This window comes from Hibiscus syriacus, unplaced genomic scaffold, assembly GCF_006381635.1.
Source record: "Hibiscus syriacus cultivar Baekdansim isolate YM2019G1 unplaced genomic scaffold, ASM638163v2 tig00111540_pilon, whole genome shotgun sequence".
In the NCBI taxonomy this organism is placed as follows: Eukaryota; Viridiplantae; Streptophyta; class Magnoliopsida; order Malvales; family Malvaceae; genus Hibiscus; species Hibiscus syriacus.
The window spans coordinates 850,850-877,500 of record NW_024063114.1 but is presented as its reverse complement, the minus strand read 5'-3'; the positions used below and the strand labels follow the sequence as shown (position 1 = coordinate 877,500).

At 33.4% G+C, this 26,651-nt stretch overlaps 1 protein-coding gene and 3 pseudogenes across 3 annotated transcripts; 2 read left to right on the top strand and 2 right to left on the bottom strand.

Annotated features, from left to right (window-relative positions):
* Window positions 1–9,921: 9,921 nt before the first annotated feature.
* Window positions 9,922–13,184, top strand: LOC120164509 (annotated as a pseudogene).
* Window positions 13,185–14,912: 1,728 nt separating this feature from the next.
* Window positions 14,913–18,006, bottom strand: LOC120164507 (annotated as a pseudogene).
* Window positions 18,007–18,743: 737 nt separating this feature from the next.
* On the top strand, window positions 18,744–23,891 carry LOC120164510 (FHA domain-containing protein DDL-like). 3 transcript variants are annotated; one of them, XM_039174217.1, is made up of 10 exons: window positions 18,744–18,873; window positions 19,581–20,185; window positions 20,403–20,428; window positions 21,058–21,127; window positions 21,514–21,664; window positions 21,956–22,070; window positions 22,148–22,195; window positions 22,288–22,333; window positions 22,425–22,495; window positions 23,646–23,891. In XM_039174217.1, the coding sequence occupies exons 2-10, from the start codon at window positions 19,616–19,618 to the stop codon at window positions 23,683–23,685; spliced, it is 1,137 nt and encodes a 378-aa protein (XP_039030148.1). In that variant the 5' UTR covers window positions 18,744–18,873; window positions 19,581–19,615; the 3' UTR covers window positions 23,686–23,891. The 3 variants fall into 3 exon arrangements, with proteins under 3 accessions (XP_039030148.1, XP_039030150.1, XP_039030147.1); XM_039174219.1 differs by having other exon boundaries at window positions 20,403–20,431; window positions 21,061–21,127; XM_039174216.1 differs by having other exon boundaries at window positions 20,403–20,431.
* A 281-nt stretch (window positions 23,892–24,172) lies between these two features.
* On the bottom strand, window positions 24,173–26,100 carry LOC120164614 (annotated as a pseudogene).
* Window positions 26,101–26,651: the final 551 nt, after the last annotated feature.

Below are 26,651 nucleotides of genomic sequence, written 5' to 3'. Positions count from 1 at the left end.
CTGCCGGGTTCGAGTCATTCTGCCATCTCTACCCAACAATGGTATTTTTGGGGCTTATTAACGGGAATGTGATTCCCCCTTCCCTTACGTATTGTTACATTCCTGGCGTTTTGGATTAAAATGCCCTTAATTTTTTTTTCCAAAAATATCATTCTTATGTTGTTGAATAAAAAAAATTCTACGAAGGTAAATTGCAAATTTATCCTTAAACTATTTTAGATTTACAAAAAAAAAATAGAATTATATATGAAGTTTAGGGGTTAAAATAAAAATTTACCCTTTCATTAAATCTATTTATCTTTTCAATTTTGTAAAAAAATTATATAAATTTTATGAATTTAAAAATTTTAAAGAAAATATATAAATCAATATAGTAGAATTCAACTTGTTAAAAAACATATATATAATAAGGACAATTTGGTAAAATGTACATTCCAATAATCTTTTATTCATTTAACCAAACACTGTAATCTTACATTTTTGCTAAACGAACCAAACACAAAAATGCAACATTCCCAGTAATCTTATTCCTGCTGGTAATCATACATTCCGTGAATCAAACGCACCTAAAGGTAAATAATTCATAAATTTAGATTCCATATTAGTGAAATTTAATTAAATATTGACTTTTATCATTAATTAATACAAAACTTTAAACCTTAGCTTAATTGTTTGTGCAATGCTAAACATTTTTGTGAATTAGCTAATGTGATAAAGGTTAATATTTAATTATTTTCTTGGTAAATTAAGCTGGTTATCCCTTTCATTTCAGTCTGTCTTATTTTAGACATTGGTTTTGCTCACTTTTGTTTTCGATCCATTTTATTTTGGTCTTAGTCATTAATTCTTCTGACCCTCGAACTATTTTTGTACTCAATGTGACCTCAAACCCAAAAAAAATAAAAAATCAATATGATCCTTTAACCAACGATTCCCGTCATTGACCGTTACTCTTGTAATTGTTTAGATTATTTGTGTCCTGAACACAAATAATTCCAAAGAATTCATATATAGGTTATTACTTACCCTAGATCAAATAGCTTTAGAAAGATTTAATATGTGAGACCCTACTCCAGATAATAATGATCGGTCATACCTGTATTATTGGATTTCTATCATTTTAAAATGTTGCAATTGGTTTCATATTCGGAAAAACACTTCCGGCTGCCTACAACTTTCTTTAATTGTCTCACCTCGGTGACATTGAAATTTGAAAGTTTTGAAGATGATCATGAAATGATGTGGCTTCTGCAGTTTAGCGTAGTTAGAGATAACTTTCCCACTTTCTTTCGGTTATGTTTTTTTTGCTAAACCCTATTGATTTACTATGATTTATTTTGAGTACGAGAATACTTATGAACTTGAATGAATACTATTTTATAAATATGAATTTTTCTGCTTTAATCTTTGGATTTGAATGCTTTAAACATGAGAGTGGTTATTGCGGTCACATTTACCGAGAGGTGTTGTGGCCAAGGGCGGAATTAGGATTAGATTATGGGAGGGGCCAAGTTGCTTATTTTTTAAACTAACAAGGTTCTAAAAGGTGATTAAATCACAAAAATAGAGGTTTGGGATTTAATTTCACTACTTTCAAAACTATCATGCCCTGAAAAATAGTTAGACCAAAAAAGTTCAGGGGAAAGACTTACTTTTATTTAACTTCAAAACTGATAATGCATTAAGAATTAAGAATTGGCGGTGGCAATGTTGTGTTTCCAACGGAGATTAATCTATCAAATTAAAAAGAGCTTACATTTTACCGACTTCGTATTTCTGGATATCACATCCTTTTTGTAGTTTTATTTGAAGGTGTCAAGTATTGGAAGACTTGGCTATCCGTGAATGTGAGTTACTGGTGCAAGGGAGCTCAATATCAAGAATATTTCCATTAAGAGACTGGAATTGCACTTTTTAAATATAGTTCACATTAAGACTTCAAATATTGTATAATTTTAAATATATTAACGTTATAGTTGCAGAAGGCTATACGCTAAATATAATGGAATGGGTTCCCTAGAAGTGGAATTAATTATATTTGTCTCTATTTTGATGATTTTAGACTAAGCTCAAACGTTTCAAATCACTACCTACTCAAGTGTTTCCATGCTTGTTTCATCTGGAGGAGATCAAATTTTCATTTTATAGCGGGATTATAAATATGTTTGGGATGATTCATTGTGTTAGCTCTTACGATCAACCGAAAACCGCCAAGAGTGGGTGAATTGACTTTTTTGAAGTATAGGGAATAAGGAGTATAAAGATGGGAAAATTTGCACAGTGATTTATAGTGGTTCAACTCCATTAATGAAGTCTACATCCAGCACCTAAGCTCCTCACTTAAGATTTTCCAACAAATCCATTAATTTGTTATTTTTTTTCAATGATAAAGAGATAACCTTTACAAACTCTCTAACTTTTCAAAGGCTTAGCTAGAACCAAAACCCCCTTACAAAGAAAAGAATTGTAAACAAAAAACCCTCTAAAAAGGAAGGTGTTTACAAATTAAAGTTCACAAAAACACAAATATTTACAAGAGAAAGAGAAATAAAGAATGAAAACCTTATATCTCTTGTTTGATTGCTTGGATTGGTGTTGGTTGTTGATAATGCTCAAAGTGATGGTAATACTCAAAATTCCACTAGCATAAGAAAATGCTCAAATTAGGTTATAGCATTATCATGGAAAATGCTAATTAAATATTGGAAATATAGTGCTGGAAATGACCATTTTACCCTCACTATTTATCCTATAAATAGAGAGCAAATTCATTCATTTTAATCATCCCAAGCAAAACATTTGCTTTGAAACACTCCTCTATAGTGAGTGTTGTTTGAGTTGAGAGAAGAGCAATACCACCAAAGTTCACTCCAGTTTTCGGGTGTACAAATTCTTGGAGAGCCGTATTAACCTCAGGGGAACGGTCCGCCTACTGCAGCGATTACACACATCGGGGCGAATTCGTTTCTAAGGCAGTGGATTACCACGACACGGTTATCATTCTGATTGATTATTTTATTTAATATTTTCCAGTCAGTGCTAACGCATCGTTTTGCAGCAGTCTATTTTTACCAACATTGGTCAACCTTCTTCAAGTGTCTTGAACTTGTTTTTATATTTTAGAATGAGTTATTAGTCGTTTGGGATGGTTTGGAGCAGTTGAAAGACTTTCTGCACACAAAGTTTCGAAACTCTGAGAAAGTTTCGAAACTCTTCGAAATAGCCATTAGAAAAATTCTTGAAAAGTCGAAACTTTTTGGACTACTGTGTCTTGGAAAGTTTCGAAACTTCTGGTCAAAATACTCATTTAAGGTTTAGATTGGACTTTGAATTATTTTGATGAAAACTTTAAATAAATTCAATTTAGTCCAAGCACATTTTGCTCTTATTTGTTATATCAATATATTAGTTCTACAATTTGTTTTTTGAGGCATGCAATCAATCTTCAAAAGCAGTTAATACAAGTTTTGATACACGTAAATAATCTCTAAAAGATTATAACGAGAGTTTCTTCTATCTAATTCAAGAAAAAAATATTTTATTAAAAGTTTGAATCATATTGTTTAGATTAAGACTCTATCTCTAACCTATCTTTTTCATATAACAAAACATATTTTTTTTTGCATTATTTTACAATGAAAATTCTCTCCCCTATATATAAATTTAAGTTATCATTATATTATTGATACATGTCAATATCTTAATCATTAATCTTACAAAAAAATTATGAATAATTTTAGATATAATATTAAATATTATATATATATTATTTTATAAATATTTTTAGGTGTATACTATTAATATTATTTTAATAATAAATATCTTACTAATTATTAGGAATTGTCTAGGAAAAAAGAAGTTAATGAATATTTAACACGATTTCTGTTTGCATATAATATACATTTCATTTGAGAAACCTTACTTAATAGTTTATTGGTCGATGAAGATCTTTTGTTAATTGATCTACCGTCTATTAGTATTATGTTTCAATATTTGATAATAATAATGTTAATTATATTTTTTTATTAAACTAAGGTGATTATAAAGTAATATTTGTTCTAAATACTTTCAACCATTTGACATTGAACGCTTAATCACCCTGCTGCAACCGTTGATGTACGCACACATGACATTTAAGAACAACAACGATTACTTTAACCACTGAAGTAAGTTGGTCCGTGCGTTAATTATATTTAGTTGCAATTCACTTGAGGGATTGCTTGTTAATCATGTGATTGGAGCAACATAAACGAGCTCAGTGTTTGCCCTCATAAACTGAAGAGGCTAAACGGTCCATAGATGCTTATATGGGAAACAGTTATGAACTAGAAGATCAACACCACAAATCTAGTTTACTTAAATTATCATTTTTTACTACGATAAATATCACATTTACTCGTTCATTTATGTTTTCTTTCAAAACGTATTGAGATTGACAATGGAGACAAATGTAGAATTCTATAATAAAGTAAATTTATAATTAAAAATAATAAATATTAAAATATTAAAAAATTATAAAAAAATTAAAATAGAAAAAATAGAAAATTTCAGAGACTATCCTGTTTGTCCCATCAGTTAATTTCTTATATGTTTTATTATTATGTAATGTAAAAACTTAATTAGTTAAATATGTCTTTATTTTTTAGATGATATATTTTGATTTTACCTGATAAAAGTATTGTTTTTTTAAATAATATTATTTAAGTATTATGTCTCTAATATGTCTTTATTTTTTAGATGATATGTTTTTATTTTACGTGATAAAAGTATTATTTTTAAAAAAATAATATTATTTTTAAAAAAATAATATTATTTTTAAAAAATAATATTATTTTTAAAAAATAATATTATTTAAGTATTATGTCTCTAATGAAATTAGAAAGAGTATTGTTTTCATGAATAAGCAGATATTTTAATTGTTAGTTTTAGTGGGTAAGCGGTTGGCATGTTTGAAGCAATTAGGGTTATTGGATCTAACACCAAGTGAAAACCTTTAGGCACTCGGACCAATATAATGAACGGTCTATATATAGTTTATTGTTTTTATATTTCATTAACTATTTTTTTTATTTTATTTAGAATTTATATAAAAATATAAATAACGATAACATTTTTTATATTTTAAAATAAAAATATTGTGTAATTAATTTATAAGGTTAACTACTTCAAATACCATCAACCTTTAGCATTGACTCATTTATACCACCAACGTTTCAATTTTATCAATTTTAACACTAACGTTTACTTTTAAGTCCAATTATACCACTTCGCCGTTAATAATTTAACGGCACGATGACATGACATCTCTACGCCGTGACGTTGCTGACGTGGATGCATCACCAAAACGATGTCGTTTCGACATAACTATTTTAATGCTCAATAAATAGTTGTAACATCCCAAAAACTAGGCTAGCGACCAAAGTGTAAGATTTTAAAACTTGGTGGTTAAATTGTGATAAATTGAAAAGTTTAGGGACTTAATTGGAATTTATTTTATGTAGGATTGTTTAACAAAGATTGAGAGATGGAAGGGCATAATGGTCATTAGACAAGAATAAATTAAAAATTCATTAGTGGGAGTATTATATGCATGTGGAGAATGAGAGGAAATGAAAAAAAGTCTGAAGACTTGGTTTAGCTATCTTTTTCGTTTAGCTATCTTTTTCTTCTCTTCCCATGACTTCATTGGTAAGATATCGAACGCAAGCAAGTTCCGGAAGAATCGACGAGTTAGGATTGATTAAGATAGAGATTGTAACATCCCGAAATTTAGGGTCAGTGACTAAATTGCAAATTTTGAAAACTATGTGCTTGATTTCGAAATAAGTTAAAAGTTCATGGATTTAATAGTAAAGCTGGAAAGTAACAAGGGTATTATGGTCTTTTCTAAGAGAAGATTTTTTTCTCTCTTTTTAAGGAATATAAAAACGTGGGAAATGAGGAAATATATCCAGAGTCTTCTTCTTCAGCCTATTCTTCTCCCCATAAGCCTCAGTTAAAGGTGAGTTTAATTTCAGTTGTTTAATTCTTGGATTTATAAGTTGATTTTGATTCTTTGAGTATTATATAAGCTTAAGGAAAGCTTATATAAGCTTTAAACATCAAGAATAGAGAATTAAAAAGGAAATTATATGAAGGGTGTAGAAATGAACTTTTATTATAGAAAGGTTTTTGAAGTTCTAAAGATGGATTTGACTTGTTAAAGGGTTAATTAAGAAGTTAGAGGTAATAAAATTGAATTTAGAACACATGGAAAATTTGATGAAATTCTTTGATTCAATAATTATGGTAAATTATGAGATACGGTGAAGTGTTATAGTATTATAAGAAGGTTTAAATATGTATAGATAAGTTTTAAGGTATAATGAGGGATTAATAAGTAGAATTTGGGGTCAAAACAAGACATTTTCGTGCTTAAAATGTAATTATGGGCAAGGTGTATCGTTGCACATTCAATGTGTATCGATGCACTCTTTAAAGAAGAAACATCGAATGCAATTAGTGCATCGATGCATAAGGAGTGCATCGATGAAATGAAAACATCGAAGGTGATTGGTGTATCGATGCACATGTTAAGGGATGCATCAATACACTGTAGAATGCATCGATGCACTTCAAGGGGAAATAGAAATAAACCTTTCTTTTGGTCTAAGAAATGATAGATTAGAGTATATTAATTGGATACTAATATGTATCAATGTATGATTATGTAGATATCGAACACGAACAAGTTCTGGTATGATCATCAAGTTAAGATTCGATCGAAAGAAAGGAAATCATAAAAGGGGATCGAAACTTAGTGAGGCCAAGGTGAGTGCATATTCGATAGTATATGATGGTTTGATAGAAATAAGACTTGCGACAAGTCTATTTCCTATAGTGTTGCGTATGAATTTATGAATAGTAACTTGTGTTTAATATGAGTGTGTGTATGCTTGTTTATATGAATTGATTTGTTCTTGTATGTGCTATGTGATTTCTTTAAAGACACTATTAAGTGATGATAAGAGAATATAAAATAAGTTAAGAAATTAAATGAGTATAAAGGATAAGTTAAGTGATAAGATCTATGTGAATATGAAAATGATCTATGTGCATATGTGATATATATGATATACAGGAACATATGTGAACAAGAGATGAAAATGATATACATGTTATATGAACACATGGGAAGTGTTATAAGATAAGTGACATATGAATATGAAATCATATGAACAATGGTATGTACATGTGAATATGTGACATGATAGATTGTTAATGCCCATGTTATGTGTAAAGAGAGCTAGAGGTATAGTTGGCATTCTAAGAGTCGAGGGTTCATAGGTCATTCAGGGCATACAATGGTCATTCGGGACATTTCATAGTGGTCATTTGGGATAAATTCATAGCCCCTAGTGGGACCCCATACGAGTTGTGGTGACAGCATAGTGCACAACCTCAATAGACTCACATATCTACAGTTCTCACATATATGCATGGGCTAAAATAAAGGATATAATATGCAAAAAATGTTATGTGATACTATATGTTTTGTTTAGTAAAATGATGTGTATGTATGTGAAAGTATGATAATAAGATGATAAAGTTATGAAGTGAGGGATGATATGTGCGCATATGGATAATTATTTTATAGATGAATATATGAAATGTGCATAGTAGAAATTAGTATATGTATATGTGGATGTGATGCTTGTATGTGATATGTTAGTAGAAATTGTTCAAGCATGATTGCAAGTTAGAGTTTTATTATATGTTTTATGCCTCACTAAGTCAACGACTTAGCGTGTGATTGTTTCACAAGTAGGTATGAGAAACGAGAGTGGAATAGCGAGAAGCAAGACATGTCAGTATTTTCCTTACGGTGATCAGATCAGAAACATATTGAACATATGTATTTTGTTTATAGAGTTAGTTGGCATGTAGTTACAAGATTTTAAATTGAATATGCTCTGATAGTTTTAAAGAAACAATTTGATTGTAATTATTAATGTAAAATACTAATTTTCTTAAATGATGAAATTAAGATTTTAGTGGATTTGTAAAGAAAAGAGTTTTGAAAAGTCAATGTGACACCTCGGACTCGGATACGAGTTGGGGGTGTTACAGAGATAAGAGTTATATTTTGACTAAGTGAGGATAAGGTGAGTGCATACTGCTATGTATATGGTGTTTTATGGAAATGAGACTTGCGATGAGTCTATTTCTAATGTTTGATTGCATGATTCCATGAATACAATCATATTGTTGATATGGTTTCTATGTGTTACATGCATTGTTTTACATGATCTATGTGATTATATGAGAATATAACATAAGCTATATAAAAATGGTCTATGTGATAAGCTATGTGAAAAGGTATAAATGGTAAAGCCCATAAGTATGTGATATGAGAGCTAAAGGTATAATTGGCATGCCAAGAGTCGAGGGTTCTACGCGATCCTTCAGGATAATTCTACATGGTTTTTCTGGACATTTCTACGCGGTCCTTCGGGACAATACTATGTGGTCCTTTGGGATATTTCTATGTGGCACTTCGGTGCACTTTCTACGCGGCACTTCAGTGCACTTTTTACGCGGCACTTCGGTGCAATTTATACAAGTTGTGGTGACAGCATTAGTGCACAACCTCAATGCACTCACATACCTTAAGTTCTCAATAATGTACCATGAGCTATTAATAGAAATAACATAAATGAATAGTGCATGATGTTATATATGTCTTGTTTGATGAAATGTTTAATGGTTTCTGTATAATATTATGTTTATAGAAATTAAGTATATGATTGCATGTTTAATGTTTCATTTATGCATATATGTCTCACTAAGTCAATGACTTAGCGTGTAAGTGTTTCACACGTAGGTTCAAAGAAGCAAGAAGACTAAAGCTAAGACATGTCAAGATAACATATCTCAACAAGAAGATCAGATCAGAAACAAGTTATACAGTATGTTATTTTGATGTATTAAATGTGTTGGCATGTAACCAAGGTGCTCTGATCATTTTTGTAAACATACATTATTATATTTATGTGAACTATTGAGTTTCTATTTTCAAAATAAGTTGAATTATGTTTATTTATTTTAATTAAAGGTTTTGCCATTTTTTATAATTGAAAGTTTAAATTTTCAATTATCTTTCAAAATTACATGTTTTAAAAATCAATGTGACACATCGAATTCGTATCTGGGTCGGATACGGGTTGAGGGTATTACAATTGTCCAGCGGTTAAGCATTAATATTAATTTCCACGGGTCTTGGGTTCAAATCTTTTTAACCACAATATTTCAATAAAATTTTTCAAGAAAAACGACGTCGTTTTGTGTTTATTGAGCATCAAAATAGTTCTGTCGAAAAGACGTTGTTCTAACGAGGCATCCATATTAGCAACATCTGGTTCGAAGATGCTATGTCAACGTGTTGTTAAATCATTAACGACGGAGTGATATAATTGCACTTAAAAATAAATATTAGTATTAAAATTGACAAAATTAAAACGTTGTTAAAATTGATAAAATTAAAACGATAATGGTATAAACGAGTCAACACTTAAAGATCGATAGTATTTAAAGTAGTTAACCTAATTTATAATATCAATCCAGCCATAATTTTAGATGTAGTATGAATGAATGATTAAATAAATATTAATTTAATATTATTTTATCTCTAAGAAATCCAACTTTACCGGTGAATCCAATGAATTTAATAAATAAGTAAATAAGTAAATAAATAAATAAATAAGATCTGTGGGATTTCACATGAAATAAATCAAAGAGTTTGCTTTTCTCTAAGAAGGGTTATTTATTTCAGGGTATTTTGTTCAGCAATTTTCATAGCTTCTAGTCCTCTTTAGCCTCCAAAAAGTATCATCTTTTCAGAATATTCAGAAGAAGTAAAATACTTTTTGTTTTCTTTTTCCATGTTAGAGAAGAGAAAAGTGGTACAAATTGTTCCATTTTCACTTGTATTTCTTCATAATAAGTTGATCAACTTTTGAACAAACACCCAGTTTCATTTCTCTCTCAAAGAGTCGATCTTGATCCGCAGCTTGGAAGTAAAAAAAATGAGTTTCAGCATAAAGCAATCAGCTTTAGCTACGTGCATGGGTGTCTCTAATTCTTTTGTTCACAGAAGATCACAATCGACGATTTGCAGATCTTCATTTTCACCGGACTTGGTTCTCCAAAAGGATCTCAAAAGAACCAACCTCTCGGTGTTTAAGCCGTTGCATGTCTCATCCCTTGAGATTATCGGTAAGGAGAAAAGGCCAGTGATCCAATGCAAGGCTTATGAAGCTGACAAATCACAGCCTATAGATGCAGCTGCGGAAGGGAAAATCGAAACCGTGAAAAGGGTGAAAATTGGGATTTATTTTGCAACTTGGTGGGCTTTGAATGTTGTTTTCAATATCTATAACAAGAAGGTTTGAATGCCTACCCTTACCCTTGGTTGACTTCAACTCTGTCCCTTGCCTGTGGTTCTTTGATGATGCTGATATCATGGGCTACAAGGATTGCTGAGGCCCCGAAAACTGATTTTGATTTTTGGAAGACTTTGTTTCCGGTGAGTATTGTTTTTCCGTTTGGTGTTTGTTTGGTGAGAAAGTGAGAGAAAATAGCAGAAACAAGAGAGTCGTTTGTTTTAATATTTCTGATGATCTTTTTATAGGATCATGTGTTTTTATGTGGACGGTAGGAGGAAAATGTTAAAATGAGCATATGGCTTTTGTTTCAATTTGTCTGATTGCAGAGAAAATGAAGGAAACTAAAATTTGGTATTATCTGTCTTATCTTGAATTTAATGAAGAAAATATCGATAAAAGAACAAAACGAAAATAGAATTTTATGTATGCTTTTGTTTTTGTAAAATTAAAATTAAGATCTTCAAAGTTCAATCCTTCAGAGATTATGAGTTACATTTTTACTGATCTTCTTTCTGTTCTTTGTTTTCTGCTAGGTTGCTGTGGCACATACAATTGGACATGTAGCAGCAACTGTGAGTATGTCTAAGGTTGCAGTTTCATTCACCCACATAATCAAGAGTGGTGAGCCAGCTTTCAGTGTCCTGGTTTCGAGCTTGTTGCTCGGAGAGTCCTTCCCTCCGGCGGTCTACCTGTCCCTTGTTCCTATCATTGGCGGTTGCGCTCTTGCTGCCGTAACCGAACTTAATTTCAATATGACCGGTAAAATAAAAAATCTCTCTGTGTGGATATTGAATTGTTACTTCTATTTTTTAATCCTCTCTAAATGTGTACTTTATGAGGCAAATATCCCATTATTTGAAACTTAGCTCATTATGCTGCCCATTTCTGATAAAGTTTTAACTTCCAAACCCGAAAAAGTTCGAGATGTGGCCACCATCATTCCGCTGCATATGCTTTTTCCAGCGTGTTTTAGTTACCGTGGTCTTGTTTTCAGCTGGTAATTCTGGATTAGTGTTTCCGATATTTTTGCTGCTTGAGGATTCAGACTGAGGTTGAGGTTGTGATTTAATCGATTCGCTTTTAAGGGTTATGATCAGAGTATGGACTTGGATTGTTCTTTGTTTATTTCAGGTTTTATGGGAGCTATGATATCAAACTTGGCATTTGTATTCCGTAACATATTCTCCAAGAAAGGCATGAAAGGGAATTCCGTTAGCGGGATGAACTACTATGCTTGTCTATCTATGTTGTCTCTTGTGATACTCACACCTTTTGCGATTGCCGTAGAAGGACCGCAGTTGTGGGCCGTAGGATGGGAAAAGGCCTTATCTGAAATCGGACCACCGTTCATCTGGTAATGTACATGACAGTACTTGATCTCAATTCCTTGTTCTGTTTCCTTCCAGTTAATGTTTTCTGCATTTATTTGTTCAACTCTAGTAGATGCTTTGAAGGCGTTCGATAAACTTATTGGAACTTCTCGCACTATGTATTTGTGAAAATGAATAACACAAGATGCCCTATCGAACTTAACCCATGCCTAAAACATACTTGTATCCGAGACTCACATGCCCAAATCTTGGTACTGCAATGTTCATCTTGAAATTGAAAACCATGCTGTTTATCATCTATAAATTTTGAATCTGTAGATCCTTTTATCCACATGAACTCTAACTGTGTTGATTTATAATATTTTTGCTGCTTCTCGTTTGCTAACAATTTTTTCATGGATTTTATCGCATTTGCTAGGTGGGTGGCGGCCCAAAGTATTTTCTATCATCTCTACAATCAAGTCTCATACATGTCCCTTGATCAGATCTCTCCCTTGACATTTAGCATTGGTAACACCATGAAACGTATCTCCGTTATAGTCTCCTCCATCATCATCTTCCACACTCCTGTCCAACCCGTCAATGCTCTCGGAGCTGCCATTGCCATCTTTGGAACCTTCTTGTATTCTCAGGTTAGTATTGTTAATGACTTTTTAAACAACTTTACATACTTGACTGCTAGACCTGTCAAATTCAGATATTTTGGAACTCTAGCAACCGACAATTTATTTATTAATGGTTGGTCTATACAATTGATCTAGTTCTCAGATATCTTTCGGGTTTAGTGTTTTTGTTTAGTTTGTTGAACCATTATTTTATCACCTAAACCTACCCGGTGCCTCCTACAAGATTTTGGTGGTTTGAACTTTGATGAATCTTTTGAATCCATGATAGTTAAGGGCACTGGCCATGTGACTTACCAATTTTATTGGGGGTCGGATGTTGACACCGCACGTGCCGGTACTAGCTTATGGTATGCCGGTAGACATCTTTTGGTGGTAGGTGGCTTCAAATGAACTATCTAGGCCATAGTCTACCTAATGGGATCATCTGATGGTTTATTCCATGTGCATTAGTCAAAGATGCTATAGATAGATTCCATTATTTCATTCTAAATAATTTGAGAATATGCTTGGTTTCTTCTCCTAAATACACAGCTCTCTAATTGTTAACTAGCAGTATCTTAAACCGATAACGATTGGTTCCTCTACCCCAAATCACATCCGATCTCTTTTGCAGGCAAAAGCATGAAAAATCCGGGGCATCAAGATTTTCTATTCATCACGTAAAACATAGATGATGAAAGGGAGAATGGTATCTGGAAAGCTCGGATTAGTGTGTTTCGGGATCGATATCGATTGCAGGATTTGGGGGGGGGGCACCGGCTTGTCATATTGTAGATAATCTATAATAATGGTGATTATATAAATAAGGTAACAGAGTGGATTTAGGCATGTTTCTTCATCTATATTATGTGGCTGCTAGGGGGATCGGTTTGAATAAACAAAGAGTTTAATGCTTTGACATGAACAATGTATTTTCATCATAAACTTGTGGTGTTATTTTCAATTGAAAACCTTGTCCCCTTTATGATCATCTCCACATGATCGACTCTTCATGGCTTGAAAGGGTAAACATCTATTGCTTCCTACATCATCCCTAGGGGATTCGACAGGGCTCTCGCTGCTTTGTTTAATGAAGTTCTTCAAAATAATTCAAATTTCCAGGTATACCTGCAGACATGGTGTGGTGAGAATGTATTATTTTCATGAGACGTAAATCTCTATGATCAGTGCTCGAGAGTCGAGACCCTCCAACAATATGGATTGATTTCGACAGCATATCATTTTGATGCCGCCCAATCGTGTCCGTTAAATGATTCCCATTCAGCTGATTGCTATGTTTAGTTACTATTGGTGAAGAGAAAATGTGCAACTTTGATATTGGCCGTTCATTAGAATAAAAATATCTCGAGGCCAAATAGTAGATTCAAAGAAATCTAGATTGTGATTGTGACCAAACCCTTGCTGGGTAGGTCCCTCCGACACTTCTTTTATTCTTTTCCATACGTGTATTGTTGGGAAGTTCTATATGCGGTAATCTTAATATACGGTTAAAGAAATGCATTATCGGTTTTGTTATTATTATTTTAATAAAATCGGTAAAAAATTACCTAAAATATTAATATTTTTAACATTTTCGATAAAATGTTTAATAATAACAAAAACGTAATGCTTTACCGGATATATTAACAAAACCAGTAAAGCGCCTAATAATAACAAAATCGGTAGAAATAATAATGTTTTCGATAATTTTTTATCGGTTTTGTTAAAAAAATAATAACAAATCCGGTAACACCTTTTCTTATCTGCATACTAAGACTGCCGCACGTGAGATTTTTCCGTATTGTTGATCAGAGTAATAGGAACAATTCCTTTTTTTTTTATTTTGATGAAGAGTCATAAATGATAATTTTGTATAGGAAATAGAGAGTATGATCTCGAAGAAGAAGATAATAATGAAATAAATTGAAGGAAAGAGAGTCCAATTTTTTTTTAATATTGTATGATGATTTACATATAGATTTTTTTGTATAAGTGTAAAGCCTAGGGTGATAATAGTTATTTGTAAACTGACAAGATAATTAAGTATAATTGTTTGACAATAGATTTGATTATGAAAGATCATGTGAGTCTGCAAGCGATAATATCAAAAGATTGCAATTGTTTGAAAGATGAATTCGAATTTAGGAACTCCAATATGGATGGTGCCTTTTGTTAAGAGGACAAGCTTTTTAAAATTTTAAGAGGGACGAACTTTCAAAATTTCAAGAGCGAAAACAAATTATCAATTGAAAATATAAAAGAAAATATCCAAAATATATGTTAATTTGAAATTTTCTTAGAGACGATTGCCCTCCACTGCCCCTTCGATCTATCCGTGAACTCCAAATATCTCAATAAACGAAGAATTAATGATAAAGGTGTGGTTTACAAAGGAAATCCGGAAGAAATATAACATATATAAATATATTGAATTCGTATTCGGTTACCAAATAATAATTCTCAACTGTTTTACTTCGAATTTATGTAAAAGTACGTAAAGAAACATGATGATGGATGATTGTATACTCCATATTTTATCTAAACTTTGTGCTCATACAACGGTCTCACAAAGTAATACATATAAAGGAACACTGAAAAAGGAGACTCTGAAAGCATGGCTGTAAAAGATGGGACATCCATTTATTTCATGGGATGAACAGACTTAAAGGCGGACAAAAAAAACACAGTAATTACACCTGCAAATACTTGATCGCCGTTTGAACATCTTTATCGCCTCTGCCGCTGCAGTTAACCACGACTTTGGTACCATTTGGTAGAGTCGGGCACAAGTTCTCCAAATAGGCCAGTGCATGAGATGTCTCCAAAGCTGGGATTATGCCCTCCAGTCGGGACAATCTCTTGAAAGCTGCATGCATATTTCATGAGATGTGTCTCATGCTATTTGATAAATGCACAAGAGTGTAAGGATGCTGATCAATTGCATTCATAGGTTTTTGTAAAGATATTCGGGCACACATAGGTCAAACGAACCACAGAAGTGGACGATCTCCACCATCTCCACAAAAACTGGTGTTGCAAATGTTTAGATGTGCAAATTTAGACGATTCATTACTCAAAAGACAACAGGTTATATACACGATGTCTTACGTGAGCATATATCCGTATAAAATGAGGGAGAGATGCAAGAGAAACAGAAACAGTTCCTCCTTCAAGAACATTTTATGTGTAAGGTTATCAGTCAAACTAATTTTGGAAAAAGTGATAAATTGACAGCCCATGATGGAGCACAGAAAATAAACCATAAAGAGAGGTGGAGAACCCTAGTGCATTGGATGATTAAAAACCAAGGTGAAATTAGGGAAACAAACACTGAAGGATGAAGGACCGAAAACAACTGGAATGTTGTTAAAAAAATCAAAGGGAATGTTGTGCATCTACAAATAATCATTTCTTTTAGAAGACCAAACAGCAGCAAGTAGTCACAATCAGATACGACAGGATGAAGGATCAGAAACAACTGGAATGTAGTTTCGTACCTTCCAATGCTTCTTCATCTGTCACACTGTGGTACTCAGCTCGCCCTACATCTTTCAGAAAACTGTGCTCAGGTCCAACTCCGGGATAATCCAAACTGTATAGCCACAACAAAAACTTTCCAAATCATTCAAAGTAAAATAAAGCAAACCACATAAAAATGAACAAATTCATTATCAAAAAAACCCTTACCCTGCGCTAATGGAATGAGGTTCAACTATTTGTCCATCTTCATCCTGCAATAAGTAGCTCATAGCTCCATGCAAAACTCCCACTTCTCCCTTTGTCAAAGTAGCAGCATGCTTGCCACTATCCAAACCAAAACCAGCAGCCTCTACGCCAATCAACCTAACATCCTTGTCATCAACAAAATCATGGAAAAGTCCCATAGCATTTGAACCTCCACCAACACATGCAACCAATACATCTGGTTTCCCTCCCCATTTTTCCAGCGCTTGTTTCTTGTTTCTTTACCAATCACAGCATGGAACTCTCTCACCATCATAGGATATGGATGTGGACCAGCAACAGATCCCAAAATATAATGAGTTGTCTCCACATTAGTCACCCAATCCCGGATAGCTTCCGAGGTAGCATCTTTTAGTGTTGCAGTACCTGAATGAACTGCTCTGACCTATACAATAAAAAAATACAATTTCAAATAATTGGTCAATCCAAAGAGATTGTGATACAGAACCTATAATCTAACAACGTATGACAGATGGTGTCTCATTTACCTCTGCACCAAGAAGCCGCATTCTGAAAACATTAAGCGCCTGTCTTTCCATATCTTGAGCACCCATGTAAATAATGCACTGCAAACCAAACCGTGCACACACAGTAGCTGTCGCCACACCATGCTGACCAGCTCCAGTTTCAGCAATAATTCGTTTCTTGCTCAAACGTTTAGCAAGCAATGCCTGCGCAACAGCATTATTGATCTTATGAGCACCAGTATGGTTAAGATCCTCCCTCTTTAGGTAGATATCCGGCCCTTCACCATTAGGATGCTTGTAATGTTCGGATAACCGCTCCGCAAAATAAAGTGGAGTTTCCCTGCCAACATAGTCTCTCAAAACCCCAGCTAGTTCTTCCTGTAATTAAGAAAAATTATTCCTCGAAATCACCACTTCCAGTACTAAAAATAATCATTCTTTCAAAGGGTTATTTCATTATTTAAAAGTTCAAACTCTTTAGAAGCTCTTTAACACTTTTCTCCCTATTATTGACAAAAAACTTCATAGTATTGTTTTCAAAAAAAAAATTACGAAAGAACGTTATAACTTCCTTAAACCCAATAAAGTGAAAAAGTAATGTCAATTCAAAAATAATGATTATAATTCTTAATCATTCAAAAAAAAGCGAAAGTAATTCTTCAAAACAAAAAAGAACTTTAGAACAAAAACGACCAGTTAGTCTTTTTTTCTCATGAAAATGAAATTCGATATAAAAAATTACAATAAAAAACTAAAATAAAAACGCAAAAAAACAACTAGAAATGTAATAAACGATAAAAGAAAATTCAATAAATTCCCTTCTTTTAATCTAAGTAAAAAAATCAATTTCCATCATTTTGTTCATAACAGATTCATTGGGAAAAAATACAATTTTTAAAAAATTCCAATCAACAAACACAGACAAAGGCTGTACGCGGCTATTCCAAATAAGTATTCATAATTACATACGAATAGAAATGTGCATAAATATATGGTGGAGTCGTTACGAAAATAACCTGAAATTTGTCGTCTTTAGAGAGTGAATGAAAAGCCGTTTCCAGCTCAGAAAGGGCAGACATTAGGGTCTCGGGAACGTATTTCCCACCAAATTGCCCAAACCGACCGAACGAGTCGGGTCGTTCCCATCCTTTCGGATCCGAATCCACGGAAACAGGAGCAGCTGGCACCGGTTCTCTAGTCAACGTACAAGAAATGGGGAAAAAATTCACAGGCGATGTCAGAGGCTCAACTTTGTTGAAATTGAAAGGAAATTTTGAGGAAGAAGAAACGGAACATGAAGAGGAAAGGGGATTGCGTAGGCGAAGAGCGACGGTGCTAGAGGCGGCGGCGGCCATAATCGAGAGAATTTGAATTGTAGGGATTTATTTGGGTGGACTCTTTACGCTTGGGGAAGTCGGGACAAGAATCTAAAGAAAACGTAGTGGGCCCGGTTAATATAAAACAGTCGGAAAGATTTGATAGATGATGACGTGGCATATTACCCTCTTAGCAAATTTGCCTACTTGGAAATTGGTTTTTGGTTGGCTTATTTGTTATAACGAAATGGGAAAATGTTTTTAAGAATAAACTTCTTCTATTATTTTTAGAGTATATTACATATTTAATCACTCATCTATTTTTGTAATTTCTTTTTGGTGGCCTCTATTTTTTAAAATTATATTTAAAAGCATGTTTTGATTCTATTTTAGTTATCTATTATTAAAAAATAAATAGAACTGCTTAAATGATAATTTAAAATTTTTTCAATGATGATACGATATTATCTTATGGTAGCATGTCAGTATTATCATTATTTTTTTAACGATGGATGACCAAAATAAAATAAAAAATGTAATTTTATTGTAATTTTCTCGTGTTTAAGAAAACATCTCTATTATGTGTTTAGCTTACGATGATGATTATTAACCTTCGTTGTAATTTAGATAATTTTTCAATTTTAATAAATTTAGCCACTTTCTATAAAAAAAAAATTCACTACACAGTTAGGGTTGGAACTTGGAAATATTATTTATTGGATTAAGTTATGAGCTCTGTTAAATTTCAGATTTTTAAGGTTTAGCTTTGTGCAATTTGAAGTTAAATATTGGGCTTTATATTGGATATTTATCCTTCATCTCTCAATGGGCTTTCCCTTTCTTTCCTCTCTCTGTATCTCTTTATTTCTTTCTATTATCGCTCCTAAACCCTTATCAAATTAGAATCTGCATTTCTCCTCCGCTTGTTCTTCTTCTGTTTTTGAAACCTTACTACGATTTGACATCAAACAGTTTCATTTTCCCTGGTGAGCAAGTTATTGCCTTTTCTTTTCCTTTAAAGACTTAATCTTTACCCTTTTTTCTCTTTCTTTCATGAAGCCAAGGGTCGAAGCAAATTTTCTTTTCTTTTTTCCATTTTGGTTGTATTATATGTTCTCATTGCTATTATTTTTGAATAATTTTTGTTTTTATAAATGTTTTGATGTTTCCCGTTCTGGGTATTCTTTGTTTTGCCTATTTTTGTGCATTTCGTATATGATGATTGATGGTGCTTCAGTGTTCTAACTTAGGCAGTTCTGTAAACTTCTATTAATTTGCCATGCTCTGTAACCGAGTTTTACTTTATTAATTTTAGTCTTTAGAACCATATTTGTGCATACTTATCGAGGTTCGCCGACGCTTAAATTGTTGTCTTAGGTTTATTGTGTAATTTTGTTGAAGAAATTTAATTATGCTATGTTGTATTGCAATGATTGAAACTGTGTTCGAATTGTTCTGTACTTCTTAGGTAATGCTGCTCTTTAATCTTAGCTCTAAACTAAACTATGGTTTCTCGAGTTCTTTTAACATTAGGCTCCCCAATGAAATATAACCGAAGTTTTTACAATTGTTGACTTGGTCGAGGAAAAGGTCATTGAAACCGTATAAAGGTCCCCAGCCCACCACTAAATCTTATATAGCATCAATGGTTATAATTTATTTTCAATTGCTGAATCTATTTTACATATTTCAGACTGAAAGTGTTGGCCGACTTTTACTGGCAAGAGAATGGGACGTAATTCGTCCAACCATTCCGAGTCTCCAGTTAGGAGGCGAGGGTCTCCTCATAGGAGGAGTCCATCTTACAGAGAAAGATCACCTGGACGACCCAAGAGTTCGCATAAAGGAAGCTCCCCTACAAGAGAAAAGTCTCCTCGACACAGGAGGTCTCACAGGGATCATTCTCTGGAAAGGGAGAAACGTTCTGGCCTTACTAAGTCTCCAAAACATCCAAGTTCACGGTCTCCTTCTCCCAGGACAAAGAGGCTGAGGAGAGCACAGGATGAAAATGAGGTTGAGAAAGTGAAGGAGAGGGAGCATGAGAGAAATCATAGCAGGGGTAGTGAGAAGAGTACCTGTAAGGATAAAACTTCAGGGAAGGAAAGGACATCTGAGAGGGAAAGGGGTTTGGAGAAAGAAATGGTGAGTGACAGAAAGGATAGACGGTTGGGAAGAGATGATATGGATAGCAAGTCTAGCAGAGGAAGACATGAGCGGTCTGTTTCTCCATCCGATGACCACCACAGAAGCAGGCATAGATCTCACTCACTTGCATCAAATTCAAGAGCTCCGGATGAGGTGTCCCCTTATATTCACTTTATTTCTTTCTCGTTTAACTTATTTCTGTTTACAGTTTCTATATTTCATTATTTGGAGCTGCATTTTCACATTGTCATGCTAACAAACACAATAAACATATATGAGGATATGCATTTTTCAGTTATAATATGTTTCCTGTTTTTCTTCATCTTGAATTGTTGTCTAATGGTTTATTGTCAAAAACTTTTCATTTTAGGTGACTAGCTCAAGAGGTGCTGAAAATCGGTACGCTGCCTCCTTAAGTTTAAGCCTCTTCTTTTAATCTGCACCAAGGATATTTCTTAACATATAGAAATTATGTTATTTACAAGTTTGATTTATGGAATTTGTTTGAAGCAGTGTCTTGGCTTATTATTATTATAATTCTTTTTTGTAAAGGGAGGGGGAATCGTTGATGTCAAAGAATTACCAAATCTAAAAGTTAATGTTATTATTTGAGGGCTTTTTTCTTTAAAAAATAAATTAATTAATGTGCACTTTTCCCTGAGCTTTTTTTAATATTTTTATGGTCTATTAGTTCCTTTGCTTTTCATATGATGATGGTTGTCACGTGATTTACTATCTTCCTTCTATGTGTTTTGGGGGAAAATATGTTGTTGAATCTACTTGCTATTTTAGGTTTATAGTTTATTATTATGGTTACGCTTGTTATGCCTACTCTTCCATTTTTCTTGAAGTATCCTTGTCCAGAACCCATGCATGTGGGAAAACTTGGAAAGAATTGAACATAGCCATTTAGGAAGCATATTCATATCTGTATCGGGCACACACATAAGCCAGAGTAATATGGTTTTTGTTTCATTCTTGTAAGTTCTTAATAGTCTAACAATAGATTTCCTTGTGTTCCTAAGCAGGGATGATGAAGATGATTCTGTCGCTAAGATGAAGGAAGCTGAGGAAGTCTTGGAAGCAAAACAAAAGGTAACAAATTACTTGGCTGCCCTGTTCTATAATTGTGTGACAAATTATTTCTTAACTAGTTAGATACCCTGTGGCCTGTGGTTCTATTGTATTCATACTGCCTAGAATTTCAAGTAATTTTAGTGGATTATTTTACGTGGAAACTTTATGTATATTATTTTTTTAACCTTGTAAGTTTGTAATAAGTTATTAAATCCAATATTTTGAAATATTTAATAAGTTATTAAATCCAATATTTTGAAATATTTATATATTGGTCCCTCATCTTTTACGAAATTATGAAAAGGACCCTGTCTAATAAAAATTGACACATGTTTCTTAACTAGTTAGATAAATCTTATGCCTGGTGTTTAAATTTATCTTTTATTTATTGTTGTAACTTGCAGCAAAAACCTACATTTGAGCTATCAGGAAAGCTTGCAGCAGAAACCAACAGAGTTAGAGGTGTGACTCTGCTATTCAATGAACCACCTGATGCTCGAAAACCTAATATAAGATGGCGCCTCTATGTTTTCAAAGCCGGTGAAGTACTCAATGGTTAGTCCAAGATTGCATCCTTCCTATATCATATGTTTTCTTCCTTGACTTTTTTGTTTTAAATTTTTCCTTTCCAAGATCCATATCATGGCAATTGTCGAGAAAAACTATTACATGTTAGGGGATCAAGGATTTATACTTAATTCTTGCTATTTCATTGGAACTGGGAGATTGGAGCTTGTTCTCATTATGTTGGCAATTCATTTAGGTTAAAAGTTGACGACCGTTCAAGAAAGCATGGAACTTATCCCCCCTGATTTTGTTTGGTTTTCTAATTCATCTTGTTGGCAGAGCCCCTTTATATACATCGCCAGAGCTGTTACCTTTTCGGGAGGGAAAGGCGGGTAGCGGATGTACCCACAGACCATCCATCCTGTAGCAAGCAACATGCTGTCATTCAATTCCGGTACATTTTTTCTTAGCAATTCTATTCTCGGCATTTGTTCTGAACATTATTTAACTAAATGTTTTTTTCTTGGCCAGGCAAGTAGAGAAAGAGCAACCTGATGGTACAATAACCAAGGAAGTAAAGTATGGTTAAGCTGATTTGGAATTTTACTTCAGTTAGCTACGATTAATTGTGATGAATTCTTCTCTTATTCTGTTTTGCTTTTACCTCGTAGGCCTTATATAATGGACCTTGGAAGCACTAACAAAACTTTCATTAATGTGAGCAATTTATCTCAAAATCTTTATGAATTGCATAGAAACTTGATTTGATTTCTATAATTTCATCTAAAATTTCTTTTTGCGTTTGCAGGACAATCCAATCGAACCCCAACGTTATTATGAACTTTTTGAGAAAGACACCATTAAATTTGGTAACAGTAGGTAGGGCCCTTGTCAATGTTCAGCCTTTATTTTTTTGATAAGAAGGTAGGCCTCGTTAAAACCCCCTTAATGATTAATGGAGCAGAAATTGCTCCTTAATCAGCGGAAGAAGGAAAAGAGTGCCTTAATTCATTAAAAACCGAATGATACATAATGTTTAAAAACAAAACACACCCTTTACAATAATCAACCCAAATCCTAACTAAAGCCTAAAAGAAAGCTGTGTAACTAGCCAATACCAGCTTTAGCTAATCTATCAGCCTCAACATTGGCTGATCTAGGAACCCATCTAATAATACCATTAAGATCTCTTAACAAAATAACAATGTCTTTCACAAAGGCTCTGTAGACAAGAGGACAACAATCATAATTTTTGACCCACTCCACTGCTAATTGCTGTCTGATTCAACAATTAAGCGTTCTTTAAACCTCTGATGAATCAGAGTGAAGAAAGATAAGCCCTTCTTTATTGCCATAATCTCAATCAACACCAGCTGCCTCTTGGAAAGAACCCATCACCGAGCCATCCTCAACTCTTAGAATGCCCCCAACACCACTTTTCCTCCAATCTCCATTCACTGCTGCATCAACGTTCAATTTTATAAAACCCTTTGGAGGAGGAGACCAAGACACAATTTTGATGATCGAAAGCCTTGAATTAGAACAACAGTCCCCAAGAGTTGGATCAGAAATGAGAGAATCCTTTAGAATAGCCTTTATGGTTTAGTTGCATTATAGGAATGAAAGTAATAAAGAACAATACGTAAGAGAGTATGCATGCATAAGGTATTAGTATAGTTCCACTAAGCTACCATGATAGTGCTTGATAAAAGGCTTTCCTGTTTTGGTCAGTCTCCGATTCTCACACTGCATTTTGGTGGTGCTATTATTGTTTTTGTAATCGTTATGCTTGTGTAAATGAGAGGAAGTAATTGATTCATTGATGTTGCTGTAGCCACTGCTCTATTGTTAATGAATTCAATGCCGAAAGTGTCTCCAATTGCATCCGGTCATAGAAACTAGTTATAATCGGTTTGGTTTTATGATGAAATAATTCGATTGTCATCTTGTCTGGCGTATGCTTAAATATCTTTGTTGTTGTGCTTTGCTATTGGTAGCCTTTTAAATCATTTGGTTCGGGCTTTTGCAGCCGAGAGTATGTTCTACTGCATGAGAACTCCAACCAGTGAGACGTACAGTTAGACGACCACCAAAACTGTCTCATCAGCATGCTCTCACAGAATACAAAGAACGATATCGATGTATTTGGTTTTCTGCATTCGAGAATGAAGAGGTTTCTTGTAGAACTTAGATGGTTGAGTTGGATCTAGTTCGAACTCGTGTATGCCAATGTTCTCTTCAAAGTAGCCATTGTTGTTTGTGCTTTTTTAATGGTATTCATAATGTGGCACAAGAATGATACCTTTTATTGCGAGTAACTAAATAGTCTGATGAAACCACCCAATTGCAGAAGAAATTGTAGATTAATCTTTAGACGGCTACTTTTCCCAACTTCTATATTGTTTTATAATTACTGGGGTGCTTTTACTTTTTGCACACCGTGATCATCTTTAATTGTACCATGATTATGGATCCTTTCGTTTCGTAGGTCTGAGTGAGTGATTTTAAAAATACCCATGTCTTTTAAATACAATATTTCATATCCATATAAATACTTTATAATAAATGAAAATTCCCAATGGTCAAGTTTCTCTCAATTATCCATGGCAAGTTAAAGAGCTTAGCCATGATGAACTTGAAGATCTTATTGACATTGATATTATGTGTAGCATTTGAGAAGAAAAGGGTTGCACTCATTGCCCTGGCATATGCTCTTGCCTGTTTGATGAAAAAGAAGAAGATTCAGACTCAAGTTTGATCACTGTTAAATCTAAAAAAGCTTAAAAACATCAACTATTGAGTAATTAACTTTCCAATTTGCTATACTTCAATCAAGTTGGTCCCTTGTGTTTCAATCTTTAAACACTGTTTGAGACTGGAAAAGGAAAGGTTTTGTCACATATGCCAAACGGCTGAGATTTGACAAAGGAAGACTCCCAGGACATTCCTCTTATCAGACCAATCACTTCTAAGACAAATTTTGTTCCTATTAATATTGGAATTGCTGTCTGCAAGACATTGAGAAGCATTAACTGAGAACATTTGGGAAAAATTTTGCTCACTAATCATTAATCAGTAACATCTCCAATTTCAAAAATCAATACCACTTTTTGAATCTATCGAGTGGTTTTAGTGACAAAAGTGAATATTATTCTTTTTAGAGGATCCATATTCAAGCAGTTGTGTCAGTATGTGTGCGTTGTTAATAGGCTAAGAAAAACTTGTAACAAATACTATACTGTAATCATTCCTTTCTCGGGTGTGGGAAAAATTCGGCCAAACACATAATTCTAATTTCTAACTACTCCGAAAGGGAAAAAATAAAAAGAAAATCTATAAGAAAACACTGGTTTAAGTACCTGATTCCACTTCTTTGCTTGACAATACCATCCAACAACACTGCAAAATCCAAGAAAAAATATTGTAAATATTATATAACTATCAAATTCGGTACTTTTCTTCCAACTGGCTTTAAAGCTAGCCTGTTAAGGGTGCATCGGCTAGTTAGATCAAACATAAACAAGATTGCCACGGCATTTTTACAAGCAATTGGAAGATGATCTAGTGAGTTACTATCACCTGCAACCAAATAATCAGAGGAAGATGAGAACGGAACAAGAAAACTCAGTTTAACAGCAGAAGAACAAATCTGGAAGTTCAAAAAACAAATTTATTGATTAAAGTTTTCACCTCTTACATCCCATATGCTGAAAGCAATCTTGGCACCTTGAACAAATAATGTTTTGTTAACCAAATTTAATCCAGTCATTTGTAAGCTTTTCTCTGGTTCATCCCCAACATATTTGATCTTCAAACGTGAAACAGTAAACCATTAAAAACCACTTATTATAAGTGATATTTCATCAAAGAACTGAAAAGAAGAAACAGAAGAAGAAAGAATCAAAACCATGTTCTTACCAGAAAGCTGGTTTTTCCAATCTGACAGTCACCTAATAAACTGATCCAAACTAACCAAATCGGAATCCGCTTCGTACCCATTACATATCATCGGAGGATGATCCTTCTCCGGCAAGGCCTTACCGTCGTCGACCACCATAATTTCCACCTTAGATGACGATGCTGATGAATCCGGGTGAGTCAATCTCCTATACAGAATAGGCCTTCCAATAGAAAAAACAACTTTATCCCAAATGAAGCCAAAAAATCTTCGGAAAATCGATACCCTTTCTAGTATACTCCACCTCTTGAGATATAATTTCTTACTGAAACCGACTTCTCCACAACTAAAGTTCTCTAATGGACTAAAACCTCTCGATAAGACCCTTAATAAACTCGAGAGATTTACTATGATAATCTATATAGATAGTAATATTGACTATAAATCTATCACAAACATGCACAATGGCTATAAATCTATCACAAACATGCACAATGGCTATAAATCTATCACAAACATGCACAATGGTCGGTTTATATACTCCTAGGACAGGGAAGGGAGAGAGCTTCTTCTTTTGAATTTTCATTTTGGACCATTTTTCATGTTTTCCTTTATCTTCTTACCATGTTTAACTATTACTATAATTTTTTGCATAAATAAAAAATTTAATAGTTAACGGCCGACGTAACTCATTTATTCCATTATATAATTAAAATAAAATATAACACATTTATGATAACAGTATATTATTTAATAGAAATAAAATTGGTTTTTTAATGGAAATAAAAGTTTTTATTGTTGGGATTAAGACCCACATGTTCACACATGTCTAAGGTGGAGAAATGACTCCCCATTTTAATTAGAGAAAATAACTTCAGTGACCGAAACTATTTTATAATGTACGATTTTAACCAATTTTTTTTGGATTTGCAAAAATAACCAACAAAATCGCAACGCGAACTCCTATTTCGCAACACAGTTTCCAAATTCGCGAGCATAGAAATTTTCGCAATGCGAATTTCGCAACGCTAATTACCGATATAGGTAAACACAATTATTGCAACGCGAATTTCGCAATTTGAATTCGCCAAATTCGCAACTAAATTACCGACATAGGTAAACACGGTAGAAACAATC